We start from the raw sequence: 24,211 nt of genomic DNA on the forward strand, positions 1-24,211 counted from the left end.
GCCGGCCGCTGCGCGTCGGGAGGTGGGGGGGAGAAGGAGATAGCGAGGCTCGCGGGAGGGGCTCCGGCGAGCGCTCAGCTACTGCATCCGGGTCCGGAGGTAGGAGGAGGGTCCAACAAGGCGAGTCGAGCCCGCAGGGTCGACATCGGCATCTCCTCGGAGAGTTCGCAGCCACCCGAAGTAAGGGCGAGGGCTGCGTGGTCGAGGCCCAGGCAGAGAGCGCAGATCACATGGCGGTCGCTGTCGCTGAGTGGGGCTCTGCACGAGCCACAGGGGGAGCGAGGCATTTGCAACAACGCCTCGCGCTCTTTTAGATGCAGTGTGTCGCGGGGCGAACACACAAACACACACAACACCTAGCAACGAAGGATATAATCCGCCGGATAGTGGAGCAGGCAGGGAAGGCTGAAGGCGGCGAAGACGGCCGGCTTCCTCAGGCTGATATCCTCGACGTGCTGGTCGCTTGTTTCAACGGCGGCGGCTTCCTCAGAGTCCAGCGATGCGGAGAGCGTCGCTGAAGAGACAGAAATCAGTGAAGCAGCCTCTGAGCCTCGCTTGTATACGCTAAGCCACACCCCCTCTTTCGCGGGCTGTGACGCATGAGGCGCGCCAAGCGCGCTCATTGGACGTGACGTCACGTCTAAGGCTCAGCGATAGGCTGCTGCAGTTGCCGCAGGGCAGCCAATGGGCACGCTAGTAAGCCTGCCCTAGGTCTGCGTGCTGCTGCACTGCGTTGACAAAATTATAAAAATTAAGGATAATTTTTTGGCTTCAGATCTCGAGAAAAGATGACTTTCCCGTAGCGTAAGCTAACTTACGCAATACGAGAGAACCTCTCGTAAGAGAACACCCAACTATAAAACTGCAGCATGCATTTATAATAAACAGTTATCTCATATTGGGTTAATAGTAATATAGTTATCGTTATAGTTATTGTTCTTGCCGTGAATGGGCCTTTAGACTGCAATGTTAGACTGTACACCCTTAAAAGATGATTATTTGAGCATGTTGTCAGAAATCTCTAAATGAAGTTATATCTTTTATCTGCAGGCCAAAAAAGGACCTTATGCATTTTTGTGGGACATGGCTGTGGTGGAGTATGCGGCACTGACAGATGACGATTGCACCATCACTGTATCCGGCAACAGCATGAGCAGCAAAGGCTACGGCATAGCCATGCAACATGGGAGTCCTTATCGAGACCTCATCTCCCAAAAGTGCGTATTACCTGTCTCCCAACTAAACTATATATTTTTTATCTCTTTAAAGAATAACATGCAGATGGTGTATAGAGTATGTAGGAGTCAGGCACTCTCTGGACTGGAGTTTGTGAAAGCTATTGTCATAATTATTACGAGTTGACCATGCTTCTGAGAATTTAATAACTTGTATGGTGAAGAGTTTGTACTCTAGCTACTGGAAAAACATGTAAAACATGAACAAAACAAAATATCCCACATTATTCCACTCATTTCTTATTTAATGAGAGAACATATTATTTTCAGTTGTTGTTGTTTTGTATGTGTTCAAGAAAGCCATATGTGACCCTGTACCACAAAACCAGTCATAAGTCGCACAGGTATATTTGTGGCTATTGCCAACAATACATTGTATGGGTCAAAATTATCGATTTTTCTTTTATGCCAAAAATCATTAGGATATTAAGTAAAGATCATGTTCCATGAAGATATTTTGTAAATATAAATATATAAACATTTATTGTTGTGAGTGGATGCAGCACAATCGCGTACATAAATGGACAACTTTAAAGGCGATTTTCTCAATGTTTCGATTTCTTTGCACCCTCAGATTCCAGATTTTCAAATAATTGTATCTCGGACAAATATTGTCCTATCCTAACAAACCATACATCCATGGGATACTTATTTATTCAGCTTTCAGAAGATGTATAAATCTCAATTTTAAAAAAATGACCCATGTGACTGGTTTTGTGGTCCAGGGTTACATATCATGTTCTGCAGAAATATGATTTTTATTTTGTATTTTTTATTATATATTATTGGTATTATTCCAAATACCAAATAAATGACTTGCTATTTCACAGGTGCTTTGAATCTCCCACAATTCACAGCCATTCTTTATTCCACACAAACCTTTGATTTGACTGTTGTTTCTTGGGTTTAGTTTTAGACTCATTACAAATTGATCCCTTTGTGAATGTAACAGATGCCAGCAGACTGTCTAAAGCTGCACATAATCACTTGTAACTAATTAAGACTGTAAAATTGTATTGCTGCTGGATTTCATAAAGCTGTGTAGTGATCTTCTGTTGCTTTCTCTCTCACTCATTATTGATCTTTCTAGAATATGTTAACATGACCCAACCACTAGCAATACCTAACACTTGTGATGTTTGCAGATAAAAACGTAACATTCTTATCTCAATAGAAAAGGCATATTGTAACATTATATTTGATCTAAAAAAATAAGGCCATTTGTAGGCCATTTACTAATAACTGCAAGATCTTGTATAATCTTATAATTATAATTATTATAATTTTTTTTTATTTTTAAATTTTTTTTGTGAAATTGTTCCCCAATTCCAAACCAAGAATGGCAAAAATTTCAACAACAAAAAAACAGGCCTAGGGCGACTGGTGGAAATGTAATAATAATAATTCATAATTCATTACATTTATATAGCGCTTTTCTCGGCACTCAAAGCGCTTTACATAGAAGGGGGGAATCTCCTCAACCACCACCAATGTGCAGCATCCACTTGGATGATGCGACGGCAGCCATGTTGCGCCAGAACGCCCACCACACACCAGCTTACTGGTGGAGAGGAGACAGTGATGAAGCCAATCAGTATATGAGGATGATTAGGAGGCCATGATGGACAGAGGCCACTGGGCAAATTTGGCCAGGATGCCGGGGTTACACCCCTACTCTTTCGAAAGACATCCTGGGATTTTTAATGACCAGAGAGAATCAGGACCTCGGTTTTACGTCTCATCCGAAGGACGGTGCTCTTTGACAGTATAGTGTCCCCATCACTATACTGGGGCGTTAGGACCCACACAGACCACAGGGTGAGCACCCCCTGCTGGCCTCACTAACACCTCTTCCAGCAGCAACCTGGTTTTTCTCAGGAGGTCTCCCATCCAGGTACTAACCAGGCTCAGCCCTGCTTAGCTTCAGTGGGCAACCAGTCTTGGGCTACAGTGGGCTAAATGTACTCTGATGCAGCTGGGAAGAAGCTTGCAGGTTATTACACAGTGAACCATAATGTCATCTCTGCTTAAGTGAAGAATTCATCTGACTATTTTGCTTTGTTGTCCATCGCTATATGGTCTTTTGGCAGCCCCATTGCGTGTTTCTGTGATGACGCTTTTCATTTGAAGAAATTGAAAAACCTTTATTATTTGTAGAGGGGCCCTTAACTGTGACAACAGGGAGACATTTTTTGTTTTCTTTACATACACATGTCCTTACCTTCCCATGTCTATTTATATCATTACAATCACATGTATCAAATGTTGACATTAACTAAGGTAGCAGTAAGTTACTTGCATTTAGTTGCACAAAACGGAATTGGAAGAAAATGTGTTGTTTCACCATGCATGATGCAAGGGTGTTCTGTGTGTTTGCTTGGTCATTGCCCTGCAGCTCCAATGGTGTCATGGATAGTTTGTAAGGTGTTGCTGGGTGGTTGCCAATTGTTATGAAAAACTAATTCAGAAGAAATTGTCCTAAAAAAGTTACATTTTGCTGTGAGATAATTTTGGTTGTTCTGGGTGGATGTTTGTTTTGGCAAATACCACTAATTACTGGTTCCAAACAGTATCTTAAACACTCCCTCGTTTGCCATTGGTCAACACTTTTTTTTTTAAACAGCGCTGCTATTGGCTTGTGCTATTGACAGAGGCACCTACAAGTTTTCTAACTGGCTAACATACACAGGCTGCATTCTGAATATTTGAGAGGAAATAAAGGAGAAATATGTAAAAACTTAACATGAAATAAGTACACTCTGTTGTCATCCCTCACAGGATTCTGGAGCTGCAGGAGAAAGGAGACCTGGATGTATTGAAACAAAAGTGGTGGCCTCGGACTGGCCGCTGCGACCTCAACAGCCACAGTAATGCCCAACCGGATGGTCGCTCGCTCAAGCTGCATAGCTTCGCCGGCGTCTTCTGCATCCTAGCAGCGGGGCTCCTGTTGGCCTGTCTGGTGGCCGCCCTGGAAATGTGGTGGAACAGCAATCGCTGCCGGCAAGAGCAGCCCAAAGAGGTGACCGAGCTCAGGGCGCGGAAGACAGAGCAGGGAGAGGACACTGCCACACTCTACTTTAAGGATCCCGCAGCAGACGCGAGCCCCGATTTAGTCGAGCTCCAGTACACACAGTTATAGGTGTGCCCTGATGAAATCAAAATTGGTCCCTCGTCCATTAAACATAACAACAGATTTTATTTTTGCTTGGGGTGTGCAGAGTGCCCTTGATTGACCAGGTTTTATGGATTAGAATGTCACAATTACTAACAAGGTGTGAATGTGGAGTTTAGACCATTTCAGAAGGCAAAAGCTCTGCTTCAAAGCCTAGAGAGCTGCTGTGTACTGTCTTTATAGGCAACTATCTTCCAAGGTAGCATCCTAAACTGAAATAGAACCGCAATGATTGATCTAAAACACTCTAAATAGGCTCCAAATCTGTGCAGCAATACAATAGTTCGGCTCTTGGAGCTTGGACCTTGTCACATTTAATTCCCTTATTGCAATTCAGCATATTTGTAATAAAAAAAAAAAAAAAAGAAAATGATATATATATATATATATATATATATACTCTAATAAGCATAACATATATAGCACACAAATATTGAGTAATTTTATTGATACTTTTCGGTATTGAATGCAATATATCTAATATTTCTCTCAACTTGTCGAGAGATGGATATCTTGGATGGATTTTTTTTAAATGAGCTCGTTTCACTGCATTCTAAGAATGTCATCTCTATAAATGATAAATGCAATAATGCTTTAGATTTTGGCCAAAAGGAGGTATCTAATCATACCTTTTGGAACAGCTTTTACATTCTGGCACCTATGATGCTTTGAAATCTGTCTGAGCCAACAGCTCAAAAGGTTTCGAAACAGAGCTTATATATATCACCAATTACATTTTTCTTTGAATCCAAAGTAATAATAGTATGCTCTTTTTGCATTCCAGAATGCTCTACTGGGGCTAAATCATGTTCAGTTATTTGAACATGCAAATGAATGCCAGGTATTTTCACCTTATATACAGAATTACAGAATGCATCTTGTTAGTGGCAAAATAGTAAAAATTATTCCCTGCAGCCAATTTTCTATACTATAAAATTCCTTAGATATTTGGCAACCTTTCAATGTAATCTCTTCTCTTCTCTTTTTTTTTTTTGTTTTTTTTTTTGTGTGTGTGTGTGTGTGTTTTAGACAACACTTTATATCCATAAACATGCTTTAAAGATGGCAATTAAGTATCTACTGTTCTAGTCAAATCACCTACTTCTAAATATCTCAATAATTACTTAAGTTTACAACCTCTCTTTTATACCAAAGCCTCATCCACTGCCAATGGAAACTGCATGTAATAAACTGAAACAGGGTTGATGTGGATCCGTAAACTAAAGTGTGGTTAAATTGGATGCTTGCATGAGTCTGTCTGCTCAGTTATCCTAAAAAAGAGCCACCCCAAAAGAACATAAATCCAACCCCAAACAGTCAATAATCCCTAGTAATTTACTGTGTGACCTCCTGTTGCAATTACAGTATATGTCAATGTGGACAAGTTTTATGGATTTATTTATCTCTATATTTTCTATTTTACATTTATTCTTCATTTGTTTATGATCTCATGCAGGTTACTAAGGATTACAGACTGGCAAGGGTTTCTGGTCCATTGACATATAATGATATTGCTACTGCTTCATCGGAGGGGAGCAAGGACATTTGGACAGACAGAGAAAGAGACTGGGATGAAGCAGAAGCTATTGACACAGGTCAGAATAGAACCGTAGGCCTCTTCTTTGATTGGCTGAGAATTAACAGGACCAGATGTAGAATCCATCTAACATTAAATAATTTTTATTATTTTATTTATTTATTTTTTGCGTTTTAGTTGTCTCATTTAGCAGATTCATCTTCCTTGTTGTTCTGTTGGGTTTAGAATGACCCCCCTGCTATTCCTACTTTGAACAACTTTTTTTTAAAACAATTAGCACAATACCACATTAATGATGATAAATGATTTTCCAGTTCAGTCAAAATGAGTGTTAAGAACACTTATGCTGTTTAATTGGTGCCATTTATATGTCGAGGCATGAAGCCAGATGCAGCATGATTATGAACATATTTCAATACGAATTCCACTACTTGTGGCAGTGATGATTTAATTAGTGTGGATTTCTTTCATCAATCAGTGATGTATGTATATAATCGCCATAAAATTTAAATGACTAAACACTTAAAACATCTCATAATTGTGTTAAAAATGATGCACAATGCATTTGCATACCTGCAAAAAGAAGCAAGGATGAGAAAAATTATTACTTCTCCATTTTTAATAGGTGTTGTAGAGTTTGTGATACACAATCAGTCAAAAATTTGCTGAGTCAGAGATAGACAAATGCAGATTCATATCAGATACACATTGTGTAAGTAACTATAAAGTTTACAATTCACCGGCTACTTACTTTCATGACTTTTTGGAGAAGTGGATTAATTGATGTTGTAATTCCGCAAACTAACAGGACAGCACCCATCACCCGTTATAGATCAACTAACATGATCATTATAAAGGAATTTAAATGACAAAATACATTTACTGAAATATATTTGAGAATTGTAAAATTAATTACAATATAGTTAACTAGTTTGTCAATATTTTCAATAAAAAATAAATAAAAAAAACCTGTTGATATAGCGCTATTGTGGCTGTGGTGTGTCACTTGACAAGCTTGACATGTTGCCATGGATATAATGTGATACATTTCAAAATAATGGTCGCATTAAAAAAATCATGCTGGGGCTTAAATAGATTTTAAGTTATCATGTTTGCTGGACACTTGTTGGCTGCTTCCTTCACTATCCGTCATCCTTTAAATAAATGTAGAATTTTAGTTTAGAAAAGTAATTAATGTAGACCCAATTTATGTTTATCTACAAAACATAGTTCAAGCATTAAAGGTAGAGCATTTAGATCAAAAGGTTTTTAAAATCAAAAGAAACAAATTCAGTCAATTTTGGGATATAGCATAAAAAAAAAAACGGTGGATGGAAATGCCAAGTTGCGCAAAAATTCTAAAACTTTGCATAAAAAATGTATGCACTCAATTGAGGCGGATAAATTTTTTTATCCAATAAGAAAATGTGCATAAACTACGATGGAAACATTCATTCTATCGAATAAATTCCTCAATGCGCATCAAAAAAAGTCATGGGACTTTGCACAATGGGACGACATAACTGCTAACCAGTGGACCGATCTCGTTCAGATCTCCGACCTTTATGATTTCCTCCTCTTGTGTAAGAAGCAAGGAAATCACAATATCATAATAAAAACAGGACTCAGATTCACACTTTGGAATATTTTGATACAATTCATAAGTCATAATTTACCATCTCCTGATTGACTATGGTGGAATGACAGAAAATTTAATAGATACACTTGTGTGTCTGTCCCTAATAGGACCTCCATATGTGACCTCCAAAAATCTTGGAGTGAGCATAATGTATCAGAAATTCATGGTGTGTTAGCAGCATCTTGGTACACTAATTGTGCCTGTGTAAAAAAAAAAAAAAACTTTAACCATTCAGTTTCCATTAGTAGCAGGTGATTAGGATAAAGTTAAACAAAAGAAGAGTTGGTAACTCACTTTTTGTACATGATTATTATTATTTAATTTTTTTTTTTTTGGAAAACATTGCATCTGGTCTGGAAGTCACATATTGCCTAGTCTTGCATAGCCAGACTTTCAGACATGATGGCAGAAGGTCTGGACTCCAAAGCAGCTTTCATGTCTGACCGAAATGTAAAACAATCAATCACAGTTTATTGTGTTCCACATCATCTTTAGGAACATGAAAATGTAAAGTCGATGTCCCTACGATAACAGAACGCCGTGCAAAACTTTTAAAATATGTATTTTTAAGAGTCTACATTTACATTTATGCATTTGGCAGACGCTTTTATCCAAAGCAACTTACATTGCATTATCCTATACATTTATACATAGGTATATGCAATCCCCTGGGATTGAACCCACAACCTTGCGTTGTTAACGCAATGCTCTTACCACTGAGCTACAGGAAAGCTGTCTATGCCCTGAACTTCACATACTTTTGAAAATCCAGCATTTAGGATTAATCCTGATAAGCGCTCATTGTCACAGATATAAACATGACGACTTTCTTTTTCTATGAGGGGGTTTTGTGCGACGACGGCTTTGTTTCCAGGCGGACTGTAAAAAAACGGCACACACACATCTTCCGGAAATCCTGTTGAATTTAACCAATCAAATGATGACTTCAAAATAAAATAAAAAAGTGTTTCCAATTTTGTGTGCCATATGTATCAGACGTTCAGCCAACAGTCCGTGGGCATGACGTCTGAGGCTTAGACTAGATACTGCCTAGTCACACATATTTCAGCGCATCCAAAAGCGCTAATCGAATCTGAAAATCTTGCATCCCCAAATAATCTGAATTCTTCACAGTACCCATGCAACTCTCTATTGGAAGCAATGGAAATGTGGCTATAGCCTGACAGAAACCAGATGTGTTTTGGAAAAAAACATAATTGAGTGTGTAGTTTAGAATAAGTTTCCTTTCCTTGAGTTCACTTTTTTCGGTAGCAGTCTGCATTGATAAAAAAAATGCAAGTCATTTTTTTGCATAGATTACATCTTACATCATTATAGCTTAAAATTCCACCTCATTCTTCATTAGTTAAGACAAAGAGGAGTACTGAACTATGATGCGATGGATTGTGAGAATGTGTGGAGCATGTATCTGCTAGAAAATATTTGTAATGAAAGATATTCTTCAACCTAACTTGACAGACTAATTTACACAGTGCAATTACTTTGCCATTCCAAATCTAACTTCTGCCCTATCCCTCCCAAAAGCTTTTTTGTTGTGAGAGTTTAACAAATAGGTGTAACAGTATGTGACCTGTGACAGTCGGTGACTCTGAAGCTAATCTGTATTTAGTTTGGATGGTTACAAAAACTATAACAATCTATGAATTAAATTAGAAAAGTGTATACTGTTTTGAAACAAAAAAAACAAAAACAAAAAACACAGTAGATTTGACCTACAGTATGTGATAATTGGGTCTCTCCATTTATGTCTTTAAACTACTATTTTGAATTGCATTTTGTTCCAGCAAAGGAGCCTTTTTCACCTTTTCTACAATGCAATAGTTTTATAATTTGATCAAATGTTCTTTCATATATGCATTAACTTTAAGAATGATTTGAAACAAACATTTACAGATGAAGTTGCTGCTGTCATTAAAGTAAACCAGTCAGTATCTGGCGTGATCACCTTTTGCCTCACGCAGTGCAACACATCTCCTTCGCATAGAATTGATGAGGTTGTTGATTGTGGCCTGTGGAATGTTGGTCCACTCCACCCACTTCAATGGCTGTGCAAAGTTGCTGGATATTGGAAGGACCTGGAACATGCTGTCGTATACGCTGATCCAAAGCATCCCAAACATGCTCAATGGGTGACATGTCCGGTGAGTATGCTGGCCATGCAAGAACTGGGATGTGCAACATGGGGCCGTGCATTATCATGCTGCAACATGAGGTGATGGTCATTGATGAATAGCACATCAATGGGCCTCAGGATCTCGTCACGGTATATCTGCATTCAAACTGCCATCAATAAAATGCACCAGTGTTCGTTGTCCATAACATACGCCTGCCCACACCATAACCCCACCGCCACCATGGGCCACTCCATCCACAACGTTGACATCAGCAAACCGCTCACCCACACGATGCCATACACGCTGTCTGCCATCTGCCCTGTTCAGTGAAAACCGGGATTCATCCGTGAAGAGAACACCTCTCCAAAGTGACAGATGCCATCGAATGTGAGCATTTGCCCACTCAAGTCGGTTACGACGACGAACTGCAGTCAGGTCGAGACCCTGATGAGGACGACAAACATGCAGATGAGCTTCCCTAAGACGTTTTCTGACAGTTTGTGCAGAAATTCTTTGGTTATGCAAACCGATTGTTGCAGCAGCTGTCCGGGTGGCTGGTCTCAGACGATCTTGGAGGTGAAGATGCTGGATGTGGAGGTCCTGGGATGGTGTGGTTACACGTGGTCTGCGGTTGTGAGGCCTGTTGGATGTACTGCCAAATTCTCTGAAATGCCTTTGGAGACGGCTTATAGTAGAGAAATGAACATCCATTTCACGGGCAACAGCTCTGGTGGACATTCCTGCAGTCAGCATGCCAATTGCACACTCCCTCAAAACTTGCAACATCTGTGGCATTGTGCTGTGTGATAAAACTGTACATTTTAGAGTGGCCTTTTATTGTGGCCAGCCTAAGGCACACATGTGCAATAATCATGCTGTCTAATAAGCATCTTGATATGCCACACCTGTGAGGTGGATGGATTATATCGGCAAAGGAGAAGTGCTCACTAACACAGATTTAGACAGATTTGTGAACAATATTTGAGAGAAATAGGCCTTTTGTGTACATAGAAAAAGTCTTAGATATTTGAGTTCAGCTCATGAAAAATGGGGGCAAAAACAAAAGTGTGCGTTTATAATTTTGTTCAGTGTATATTAATTATGCATTTAATTCTTTGTATATTGAGTATCATTTTGTAAAGGTACAAATTATACTTTATGTGTATATTTACAAGTTAATGCATATATGAAAGAACAGTTGATCAAATTATAAAACTATTGCATTGTAGAAAAGGTGAAAATGGCTCATTTGCTGGAACACAATGTCATTGCAAATAGTAGTTTAAAGACATAAATGGAGAGACGCAATTAGTCCTAACCACTCCTCTACAATATAAAGCACTATACATGCAGATAAAATTAGTCACAATAATTTATTTTTGGTGAATAAAGTTAATAAATCCAATGTGCTCCATTTCGCTTTACCCCATATATCATACAATGTATTCTAGATATTATAATCTACAGTAGATGTTTTAAACTGAGGTGAATAATAATTTGACACCACTGGCGTAAGAAAATAATTGTGCTTAAATAAGTGTGCTACAAATATATTTTAAGTCAAAAACAAGAACAGAGAAAACTTCAATCTACAGTAGTCAACATCTGAAGTGGATAAAAAAAAATTCATCAAAGTTGTCCTAAGACAAGAATGGGTATTGTTCAAAATTCATGAATAACTTTTAAAGGTTTTGATCCACTTCAATTGTTGACTATAGTACTTACTTTTTTATTTTCATAACGTAAATGTAAGTTTTATTTTTTGTGGTTTACTTTGTGGTACAAGCAAATAATTGGTAAAAACCACCACAATTCTTAATAAGAGTCATATTAATGGAAAATTGCATAATTGGTGCATATGTAAACATATTTGTTTATGGTATCATTAATATTTGGGGGTCATCTCTGACTTGGAGCAGTGAGTAATCACATATCACCTACCTAGAAAACCACAGCAACCACATAACACTGCAGATAATGTTATATAAAATAACTACTTTTCTTAAAGATGACCAACACCTTGCTTGGTTATTATGGTATTTATTTTGGTCTGATATGAATTAGCTTTTTAAATACAGCGTAATTTTACGATGATACTGCAAATTACCTGAATTTAAAATAGAAAGTGAAGCTACCTTTCTATGTGCATAACATTCCATAGCTTGGTTTTAGGCCCCTGGACATGCATCCTACCTATTGTCTATTGTGTTTATCTAGATCTGGATTTAACACTTTGGATTGTTCATTAGTATTCACACTAACAAAATGATGAATTATAAATAAACAAAAAGGTAAATACAGTACTTGTGCAACTTTAATAGTGTTACTATCAAATGTTTGTGCTATTAATGTAGATGTGTTGTTATTCAGGTAGCTAATTATATCATTAGGATGTTCACATTTTAAGACTCTTTGTGCTGTATTTTAACAGACATTTTAGCAATTATAACAATTCCTATAGATTTTAATGTTGATGTGTTAAAAAATGCAGGTTGGCTCTAGCACTAATGTTGTTGGTGATATTAATAGTAATGGCAGTTTTAGTCTCACTCAAGCATTAATATTATTTTAAATGTCCACTGGCCAAATTTGATTTCAAGGTGCACATTCTATTTGAAACACTTCCAACTATTTGAACTTTCCAATTGGGCCTTTTAGTAAATACAGCTGCAACACACCCTGCTGTAACTGAAGCCTTACTTGCATGGAGCTTAAAAGCAAAAAAGAAACAACAAAAAAACAAAACATCCTGGAACCAGCAGATCTCAGCCTCTTTGTCCCTCCTTTCTTTTCTCACCCTCTCTAGGACAAGGAGGTGAACCTGGAACAGGTGCATCGGCGTATGAACAGTCTTATGGACGAGGACATGGCACACAAGCAGATCCCCGCACCATCTATCGAGATCTCTGCCCTGGACATCGGCAGCATGCCGCCCAGCCAGCAGCGGGAGGCTGTGCGAGACTACCCGGGCACGGGCCTGTCTGTGAGCACCTTCCTCCCGGATCAAGCTCATGGGGTGGGCCGGACACTGGCCCAGGGTCCTGGCAGCACCCTACCCCTTCCTCTCAGCAGCTCCACCATGCCCTCCATCCAATGCAAACACAGGGCTCCCAACGGGGGCCTGTTCCGACAGAGTCCCGCCAAGACGCCCATGCCAATGTCCTACCAGTCAGTACCAGGAGGACCCATCCCAGAAGCTTTTGAGCATAGTACATCCATCTAAGGCCATCGTCACCATGGGCTGCCTCATACTTGCTTTTCAAAGGAAGAAAGCCGAGGTGCAGTTGGAGCTTGGAAAACTGTGGCAGTGTACAAAGAGTAAAAAAGAAAAAAAGAAAAAAAAAATACGTAGAGATTTTTATTATGAAAAAAAAAAATGAAAACATGAGAAATAATTTTTTCTTGTACATATTTGTAAATGCTGAAAGAGCAAAGTAAGTAAAAGTGTATTTTGAATATTCTCAATTTTTGAAGTTGAGTTACAAAAACAAAAGAACAACAAAAAAGGACATATAAACATAATTCAAAACGACTGTTTGAATGGCTTTGTGAATTTTGTTCTCTATGGGTAAAGACTCAAATTCATTGTGATTGTTTTCTAAGTGCCGAAATAAAAGATGTCTCTCCACGTTTTGTTACTAGATGACCATACACAGCTGTAGGAACCCAAAAGCTGAGCGCTGATAATTATGCCCCCCTTTTTGAAAGTAATAGACCTTCTTCAACCTGCAAACAGTGAGGCCATTTTAATTTTGCTTCAATTTATGGATTTGGTTGTTGATTACTAATGAAGATTTACGTGTTTGCATCGTGTTGATGTTGTTGATGGGTTTACAGAACAAGCAAAGGCTAACCATTCAAAATGTGAAATAGTATAGCAGTGACTTGTGTGGAAATGTCATCACGGACAAACTAAAACTTTGCCATCATAGCAACAGCACTGAAAAAAGCTTGGGTTTTTAAGTTTTAATTTTTTTAAATTTTTTTATTATTATTTTGAAGGTGCTTTCAGATAATCAAAGTTTGAGACCATCAATCCGTGAGCACAACCAGCCCAGAGAGAACAATTATATTGATGAAATATATTAGAAAACAGCATCACATCAGTGACATTTTAAATTAGTTCATGCTGTTGTTTGTGAACGAGCTGTATTATCGTTGCTTTTTTGATTTTTTTTTTTTTTTACTGTACAACACTTCACAGATTATATAGACAAAAAAAAAAAAAAATTGTATATGAAATGGTTTTCATAATTTACTTGTTTGTGATATATTTTGTTTTAATGAGCTGCAAGGGGAATATGTGATTGGTGTAAATCAGGGGTCTCCAGCCCTGCTCCTGGAGAGCTACCTTCCTGCAAACTTCAAGGCCCCCTGAAATAAAAAATGTAAGTTTTTTGTTTTGTTTTAACTTTTAGTATGAATATGTTAGCCTTAAGGTTATGAATAAGATGGTGTGTTCCAAAACAATGACAAAATTCACATTTAGGAGATATAAGCATTCAAAACTTAAGTCTCTCACCGCTAAAATGGAGCACGGATTTTAATGACATCACCGCAGACTTCAGAATCTCATCACATCTTCTGTCCAATCAAATGCTCTCTAGAATCTAAAGCATCCCACTCCCTATGGAATAAATACCACCTGGCCAAAACGACCGTTGACACATCACGGAGCAATAGGTGTTAGAGATGTGTGTTCGGTTGCCTAAACGCTCGATTTTTAGCTGTTTTCCAACTGTATGTTGGTTAAGAATTAAATGGCTAGACATTTTTCACACCTCTATTATTGAATCCAGCATATCATCAGCGCTCGGATTCGCTTCCTTGGCGCTGTCAAGTACGACTTCCTATTTCAGTGGAAATGATGTCAATGCATCAAACAAAGCTGCGAGTTCCAAGGCACTTCAGCGGGCCTTTCATTTCAAACCCTGCTCCAACACACCTGCTTGTAATTTTTAAGTAACATTAAACACCTTGATTAGCTGGTTCAGATGTGTTTAATTGGGGTTGGAGATGAACTCTGCAGCACGGTAGCTGTAAACAAAAAACTAAAAGTAGGGTTGGAGACCCCTCTGGTGTAAATGAAGCCATGCTGGTATGCCCACAGCTTGACAAACATCTCTTGCAGGCAATTCTAAATACTCCAAACACATATGAATTTTTTTTTTTTACTGTAGAATTAAACTTTTACATACTCTCTTTTTTTTTTTTTTTTGGGAGGTGCGGACCAATTATGAATTTCAGACGTGTTATGTTTGTGACCTAAACCAGAACAACCTTATACATTTACATCTACCTGTACGTATTTTCCTGTTGTCATTCCACAGATCCTCTGAAATTTTACGTTGTTCAAATCACAAAGAAATGGACATTTGTCAGTGTGGAGCACATAGACCAGTTTCCGAGAAGATTTCACCCTGCACATGCTTGTCAGTCAAAACTCAAGGTTGTGTTGTGTATATTTTGTAGAAGTCCAAGTAGTTACTAATGTGAACCAAAGTGATATATTACACTGTGTAACACAACCTGTGGCTTTGAGATGCCGACAGTGGTGGTAAGGATGTGTAATTTGTAGGGTTAAGTGTCATCACTGCCTTACACTTGTGCCCCTTTGATTTCAGAGAAAAAAACATTAAATCTTCCATGAAACATAACAATTTCATAGCATAGTCTGTAACATTACATCTAAGGGAGACTCTTATTTTATTTATGAATATGCTGCTTGGAGTTTCTTAATCTTTAATAAAGAAACATGGTTTACATTGTTTGCTTGACGCTTCAGTAATTTTACAATTGTAATATGGAGAAATATGGATGTTCGGTGGTGCCAGTAAGGGTACATTTGAAGGTATAACTGATAATATATGTGTCTTAAGTATAGAAGCAGACTCTTTGATACATAATACAGACTCTTTGTAATACATAATCATCATAATAAGCTTTTGTACTTTCTATCTTTTAATTCATTCATATTTTTGGACCATTGTGTTCCTGAATTGAGAACATCAGAAATAAATTGGATAATGGCCCATCAAGTGTAGGATATGCAACCACAGTCTGATAAGGGAAATTACATGAAATAATATTTTATAAGGTCTTAACACCGTTGCACTGTGAAGAGGAAACCAGGCAAGACATACCAAATCACTTTTTACTTATCCATCAATTGAGAAAAATGTATGATAATTATTTCCCCAAAAATACCAAAATTTTATATAAAATTTCAACAATGTTAATAAAATCTGAAATCTGGAGATCAGGGTACAATGTCGTTACAACCTTCTTCATGGGATTAATTAGCTTCATTTTTGAGGAAATGGCCACAGATTTTTGGAACGTTGGAAAAGATTCTTAAGTTCAATGGGATGGATTGGAGCCCTGCCTAGAATATTAGTGGAGTTTGAAGGTATGGATTTGGGCCCCGCCCACAATCCCGTCGCAGAGGGAATAGGTGTGTTCATCAATGTATGACATCAAAGTACCACGATTAGAGAGCAGACGGCTGCAGTTTTATGTCATACACTGATCGGCCTGCACAGCACCACTTCAAGTTGAACACACCTATTATTAGTAAAATTCGAGGGGCTGGATTGGGGCCCCGCCCACACTCCCATCGCTGAAGTGCACACAATAAGCTGGGTCTCTGCTGAATTATTATTTGAGCTGGATGATGAAATGTTTTAAGGTGTTTCTGCTGGTCCCGTCTGGTTCTAAGCTGTCTTCCTCGTCGTTGGTTCAGTCCAATCCCAAGTCATCTTCCTCATCACTGGTTCAGTTCAGTCCCAAGTCTCCTTCATCGTCCAGCACCAAGTAGCCTTTTTTCATCCAGCTCCAAGTCGCCTTCATCGCCATTGGCTCTTCCCAGCTCCAAGTCTCCTTCATCAACGATGGTCCCACCCAGCCTTCCACTCCCATCTCCTCTGCCAAAGTCATCCAGTTCCTCGGCCTAGTCTCCGCTTTCTCCCTTCAGCCCCTCGGCTCCTCCTGTGGTGCTGCTCTGATCTGCTTTCGGCTTGCCAGTCATCAGCTCCACCTTGGTCTGTGGATCCCTTATCTCTGCGTCAAGCCTCCGAGCCCCAGACTCTATACCCCGGCCCTCTGACCCATCGTCTCCACCTTGGCTCCAACTTGGTGTGTCATCCATCAGGCTCTGCCGGGCTCCCTCATCCCTCAAGCTCCTTCTTGGTCTATCGTCACTCTGGCTCTGCTTCGGACTTCTGAGCTGTGCCTCAACCCTCCACACCTCTGGATCTGCCGGTCTCTTCCTTCCCTCCAGTTCCACCATTGTCCTCAGTTACAGTGACTCTTTCCCGGTCTGACGGGGTAGACTCATTTAACAGCACTACAGCAGTGCTGGCGGCAACATGTTTAACATAACTCATTCCGTCTCTTTCGAGCATCATGTCAGACTACACCTGGTGAAAACATTAATCTATACTGCAGCTGAGTAAGAAGTGATGTGTGAAAGCACATTTCTGCTACATATTTAGTTATACGTTTTAAAGGTTTCTAAGTCTTAAGTAATAATTGAATGGTGTTGATTGTTTTGTTTTTTGTTGTTGTTTTTTTTTTTTTTTTTCTCTTCTTTTCTTCTTTGATCCCTAGCTAGGGGGTCCATGGCCTCAGACCTGGCTTCATTGAGAGTAAGACGTTGATTTCTCACATCTTCATTGACCTGTTTCATCCACGTTTTCTTTGGTTCTGTTCATTGGACTTTCCACTGGGCAGGTCGATCTCGCCAGAGGAGTTTGAATGGTAGCCTGCTGTCAGTTATTGTACAGACGTGGTCAAACTATTGCAGTCACCGTTTCTTAATCTGCTCCTCGATTGTTGGTTGATGTTCACATTGGCAACGAATATACTTATTTCGGAGGTGGTCACGAAGGGAGACTCGTACAATCTGGCGTAAGGGTCTGGCATTAGGGTCTGTGATTAGATGTTGGTTCGCTTCCACAGGCACCACTCGAGGGAAGCAAAGGCAGCGGCTGCTTGACTAGTTCAAGAGTGGACCACTGTCTGTTTTTTTCTCTTGTACCATCATTCCCAGGTATTTGAATTTTTGAACTTGCTTGATTTGGTCGCCATCAAGATTAACTATGGCCGGCGATCCATCTGTTGTCAATACTTTTGTCTTGTCCGCATTAATCTTGAGACCGACTGGGCCACACGGGCGATATCATGGAGGATATCCGTGGCCTCGGCATCGTCGTTAGCCAGTATGGTGCTGTCGCCAGCAAACATTAAATCCGTAATGAAATGGTCCTCAGCGTACTGAACTCCGTGCATGTGTTGGAATGCTTTTCTCATTATGGCATCCATCACGATGTTGAAGAGGAGAGGAGAAGCCACGACTCCCTGGCAGACCCCAGTCTGAATGGTAAACGCCTCAGAGAGCTCATTTTGGATCTGCACTTGACTGGATGACTGGTTGTAGTGTTCCTGAAGAAGCTTGATCATCCATCTCCAGTGCTTTCCATAAGGCAGCCCAGTGAATACAATGAATGCTGATCGAAAGTCCCTTGTTTCCCGCATTGAATTCTTTCCCCGATTCTGCTGAAATCCTGCTTGTTCTTCTTGGCTCGTCTGCTCACGATCGAGCTCTATATGTATAGACAATATAATCACTTTTTCTTGTGGTTATTTTCAGGGTAATTTTACGAAACAGTGTCTTTCCTCCTTCTGACTCAGAGAATGTCATCTTTACAGATTTGTAATATTCTGACAGATTGATTGGACGATTCAAAAAGTCTCCAAATACGGAACAGTAGTAACATTCGGTGTCTTGCAGGTGTCATGAGTTGTGGTGCCTCTTCCCTTGTGATGTCCATGCCAGCACCCTTTCTGTGGAAGTTGACTGACTACGAGATAATCTACTAATGAAAACATAGTCAGGTGACCATAAACAATTTCAGGAGAGAAAAGATACAGAAGTTAGCCAGAATAAATGAGTCACGTCTTCTTTCCTCAAGATGATGTGGCATGAAACCCAAAAATAATCTAGGGACTCTGCACAGAACAAAAAACTCATTAATATGACATTTAAATTGTAAATTGATTTATGAAGAGATATAAACAGTATATACCTAATAAGAAGTTTTGTATAAAAATTACCAAAAACCACTTGCACAGTGTTATTCCCTCACCTAAAGGATTATTAGGAACACCATACTAATACTGTGTTTGACCCCCTTTCGCCTTCAGAACTGCCTTAATTCTACGTGGCATTGATTCAAAAAGGTGCTGAAAGCATTCTTTAGAAATGTTGGCCCATATTGATAGGATAGCATCTTGCAGTTGATGGAGATTTGTGGGATGCACATCCAGGGCACGAAGCTCCCGTTCCACCACATCCCAAAGATGCTCTATTGGGTTGCGATTTGGTGACTGTGGGGGCCATTTTAGTACAGTGAACTCATTGTCATGTTCAAGAAACCAATTTGAAATGATTCGAGCTTTGTGACATGGTGCATTATCCTGCTGGAAGTAGCCATCAGAGGATGGGTACATGGTGGTCATAAAGGGATGGACATGGTCAGAAACAATGCTCAGGTAGGCCGTGGCATTTAAACGATGCCCAATTGGCACTAAGGGGCCTAAAGTGTGCCAAGAAAACATCCCCCACACCATTACACCACCACCACCAGCCTGCACAGTGGTAACAAGGCATGATGGATCCATGTTCTCATTCTGTTTACGCCAAATTCTGACTCTACCATCTGAATGTCTCAACAGAAATCGAGACTCATCTTCCTCAAATTCAACAGCAATAAAACAGAATTCCTCATCATTGGCTCCAAATCCACACTCGGCAAAACCAATAACCCCACTCTCACCATCGACGGCACCATTGTCTCCCCATCTCCCCAGGCACGCAACCTTGGCGTGATTTTTGATTCAACCCTCTCCCTTGAGCCCCACATCTGTCAGGTCATTAAAACATCCTTCTTTCACCTCCGCAATGTGGCTAAAATCAGACCCTCACTCACACCCCCTGCTGCTGAAAGACTCATTCACGCCTTCATCTCCTCACGACTGGACTACTGCAACTCACTACTCCTTGGTATAAGCTCAACTTACATAAGAAGACTACAACTGGTCCAAAACGCAGCCGCCCGACTCATCACCCGCGAAGCCATCCACCACTTGGCCCCTTCATACCTCTCTGACCTCCTCTCCCCCTACCAACCCTCACGGTCCCTTAGATCCACCTCAGCCGGTCTCCTATCCATCCCCAAGTCCAAACTCTCCAGTTTTGGGGACAGAGCTTTCTCGAGGGCAGCTCCAAGGCTCTGGAACTCCCTTGCCCTTGAGATCCGCACCTCTGACTCCCTTACCATCTTTCAGTCCCGCCTCAAGACCCATCTCTTCACCTCTGCCTATCCTATTTTTTTTTTCTGCCCTGTAAAGCGACTTTGAGTTAGAGAAAAGCGCTATAAAAATTCAATTTATTATTATTATTATTATTATCAGACCAGGAAACATTTTTCCAGTCTTCAACGGTCCAATTTTGGTGAGCTCGTGCAAATTGTAGCCTCCTTTTCCTATTTGTAGTGGAGATGAGTGGTACCCAGTGGGGTTTTCTGCTGTTGTAGCCCATCCGCCTCAAGGTTGTGCGTGTTGTGGCTTCACAAATGCTTTGCTGCATACCTCGGTTGTAACCAACTTTCAGTCAAAGTTGCTCTTCTATCAGCTTGAATCAGTCGGCCCATTCTCCTCTGACCTCAAGCATCAACAAGGCATTTTCGCCCACAGGACTGCCGCATACTGGATGTTTTTCCCTTTTCACACCATTCTTTGTTAACCCTAGAAATAGTTGTGCATGAAAATCCCAGTAACTGAGCAGATTGTGAAATACTCATACTCAATACTCAAAATTGCTTAAATCACATTTCTTTCCCATTCTGACATTCAGTTTGGAGTTCAGGAGATTGTCTTGACCAGGACCACACCCCTAAATGCATTGAAGCAACTGCCATGTGATTGGTTGATTAGATAATTGCATTAATGAGAAATTGAACAGGTGTTCCTAATAATCCTTTAGGTGAGTGACTGTGAGAAATTCACAATTTTAAATCGTGCCCATTCCTAACTTGTTGCCTGTCAATGACGTAATATCCGCATTATCCCTGGTTTCTGCTTGTACTGCCATAGTAACCATGGCGACAGACATGGACAACTGCTTTACATCTAGCGGCACGCTCACGCTGTTGTTGTTTCGTTGAAACATACTTTGATATGATACCTTGAAATGTATCGATTCTAAATACCACAGGGAAGAACCGCCTGCTGTCATATAGATATTTTTAATATTATCAACCCCCAAAAAATTGTCCATCTATTGAAAGTCTAGGAATCAGTCATTTCTTCTGAAGAGATCACTTTATATGATGACATTTTTAATTAAGGCTTTTATTCATATATAAACATTGCTCAATTACCATTGCAAATCTCACCTAAATGTTTGCTCACTCGGTGTATTTGTGTTTTTATATTGGGATCATTTTGTTATAATTGCACAAGATAGCTTATTTTTAATATAAGTTTTTAATTTCATAATGTAAAATTTCACAGTTAATCTCCAAATTAATGTAGAAACAACATAAAGACAGTATATAAAAAAATATAAAAAATGAATGGCATCTTTTTATGAATGAAGGCCAGTATCACTGATACCAATACTGCTTCTGATGTCTCATAAATATATATTTTAAAGTAATCATCGCCATTCAACACTACAGTATAATTGAAAGCTATCAATTTGAACATTTATTAGGCCCCAAAAAATATAACAACTTTTAATTTAAGTGAACTTAAAACAATCTTCAAACAAGTCCATAATAAATGCCATATTTACCTGTGCCCTTCTTACCTGTCTAACAGGTAGGAAATACACAGAAATTGATTAAAGTTATCAAACACTTTACAGTCTTCACTGCATAAATTATAAATGAAATATAGATGAATCCTTATTAAAGCTACTAAGCGTTCTTTAGTGTTCTTTGATTCTGCTGTCACTGCCACATGTGGATCTCACAGGCATCCCATTTTCTCACAACTCTTTTAAGACTGCTCTTATGATGATACTCAACAAAATGGACATTTTGGCATAATTGTGTTATTATTCGTTCAAGCGCGAATGAGAAGTCGATTCTGGCGTACGTTTTTCTTTGCATCCTGTGTTTCAGCAGGACATTCACAGACAGCACGTTCTCTTTTGTCATTTCGTGCTTGAATGGTTTAAAAGCATTTACATGAAGAAGAACGTGTGGCGCTGATATCTGTCTCATTAGCAATCACGACCTGCATCATACTACAGTCATGTTAAAAACATCAATGTATTCACTCATCCATATACATTATTAGATCCATCGGCATGACATGACATCGGCAAGTTCCATGATTCCGCTTATTCACTGCGTCCTTAACCTACGCCTTTGTTATTGTAAGAGGTTAGCGACCCCTAGCAGCGAAAAAAATTACATATTGTTAGTCTGTCATGATTATACATTAATGATGCACACAGAAGGTTGTCACATTGATCATCATAGCTTGTTCTGTGTCTGTAATGTAAACATGTTGAGAGAAAATGTATATGGTGTGGTTGAATATAGCAGGGTTCCAAGGTCCATTTTTGTGGACACACTGGCCTTTCTGACCTCAGAGGTCATAAATGTTTGTGCTTTGGTGACACAAGGATGATATGACATAAAGTGTTGAGACTGGCAGGTAACAGTACACTGGCAGTAGTCTCTCATCGTCCACCTGTCAACAGGATTTAAAAACAAATCCCACTGCTGACAGATTATCTGACTCACAATGAAACATCTCCATAATCGCACTCCCATGTGTCAAGAGTTCTAAAGGCACATTGAAAGAAGAGCAAAAAAAAAAACAGAAAAAATCCCCTTTCAGACTAAGCATACCTGCGAGGCTGGTCGACAAAGAGAAACATCTAAACAGAAGATTTAGTCTTGCTGTCTGGTTTCAGAATGTTCTTTAGTTTCACACACAGCTGCACTCTCTTCAGGCTTACCAGCAGATGCATCCATTCACCTGGTTCCATTAGAGAGCTTTGTGGGTGTAAAACAGACGTAATATTGCAATTTACTACAATCATTCTAATGACAAATCCCCAGAATTTATCTTGGTTTTATGTGGGTTATTCTCGGGGGCAACAGTGCAAATTTTCCAAGAAATTTGATGTGTTAATAAGTTTTGAGTGTTTATCATGCACATTTGCTTATTGTATTGTAAGTGTGACCCATATGGGCTGAAATATGTGCCACCAGAAACTGAATTTTAATCAAACTTGAAGCTAAACTTTTACCCGAAGCTAAACTTGAATAATTGCATTGGAAAACTGAATTTGAATCACATCATTTGAAATTGTATTGTTTAATTTGAATAATTGCATTGAAAAACTGAATCTGAATTGTATAATTTGAAATTGAATTTATTTGTTTGGAACTGAAGTCCCATACAATTTGATCCTCACTGAAAATTCAACTCTCTATATATCCTCACATTCAGTTCTCTCAATTCAGATTCAGATCACTAAATTCAATTTCAAGTTACTGTGACAGACATCCGGGTAGTTGGAGGATGAAGGAAGAGCAATCGAGCGCAGATCGATATCGATAGATAGAATTCAGTGTCGCAGGATCATCACTCAACACTAAATATGCCAGACTGTTGTGCTGCTTATGGATGTTCGAATTAAAAAAAATAAAATAAAAAATAAATAATTACCGCAAGGGATAACATTTCACAGGTGAGAATGTGTTGAGGTCCGGCGGTGGCGGGAGGCGGAGAGTTCAGCGTCTCTTCTCCCGGGCAGGAACACAGCTTCACCTCGCTGCTGCACCGGTCCCTGCTGATCCAGATGGGACCGGCCAAAGACAGAGTGGTGATCGGGAGGATCAGAGCAACGCTCTGTTTTTCATGGCAACGGTGTGATATACTTATTACATGGTTGAATTCCTCTGTAGAATGCGGTGTGTTATTTCTTGATAACAGACCGCTGCGAAGTATAACACACCGTTGCCATGAAAAACAGAGCGTTGCTATGGACGCAGAACGGACTATTTTCTTTAGCGGAAGCAATACAATCGTTTTTAAATCAATAATTTGTGTCAAATTATTTATTTATTTTGTAGGTAGCCATGTAATAAGCGGGATAATGTATAGCGAGGCGGTTGTTATAGCGAATAACAACCCCTTCAGGCTGATTCAAGACCTGTCGCTATAACAACCGCCTCGCTATATACATTATCCCTTATATATATATATAAAAGGGATAACTCTTATCTATCGATCTGCGCTCGATTGCTCTTCCTTCATCCTCCAACTACCCAGATGTCTGTCACAGTAACTTGAAATTGAATTTAGTGATCTGAATCTGAATTGAGAGAACTGAATGTGAGGATATATAGAGAGTTGAATTTTCAGTGAGGATCAAATTGTATGGGACTTCAGTTCCAAACAAATAAA

General features: G+C 39.5%; 2 protein-coding genes across 5 annotated transcripts in view; one reads left to right on the forward strand and one right to left on the reverse strand.

Moving 5' to 3' along the window:
* Positions 1-15,437, forward strand: part of grid1b (glutamate receptor, ionotropic, delta 1b) — a 503,970-nt gene extending 488,533 nt beyond the window's left edge. For 2 of the 4 annotated variants that reach the window (XM_082151397.1, XM_082151398.1), the window contains exons 14-17: positions 1,051-1,217; positions 4,014-4,254; positions 5,864-6,002; positions 12,525-15,437. In XM_082151397.1, the coding sequence (XP_082007523.1) occupies positions 1,051-1,217; positions 4,014-4,254; positions 5,864-6,002; positions 12,525-12,922 (945 nt within the window). In that variant the 3' untranslated portion in view covers positions 12,923-15,437. Of the gene's footprint in view, positions 1-1,050; positions 1,218-4,013; positions 4,375-5,863; positions 6,003-12,524 lie in introns of those variants that run through there. The other 2 variants (XM_082151399.1, XM_082151400.1) reach the window with 2 other exon arrangements.
* Positions 1-24,211, reverse strand: part of ccser2b (coiled-coil serine-rich protein 2b) — a 435,236-nt gene that overhangs the window by 205,476 nt on the left and 205,549 nt on the right. The window lies entirely within an intron of this gene.

Source organism: Leuciscus leuciscus (assembly GCF_965113295.1).
Source record: "Leuciscus leuciscus genome assembly, chromosome: 21".
NCBI lineage: Eukaryota > Metazoa > Chordata > Actinopteri > Cypriniformes > Leuciscidae > Leuciscus > Leuciscus leuciscus.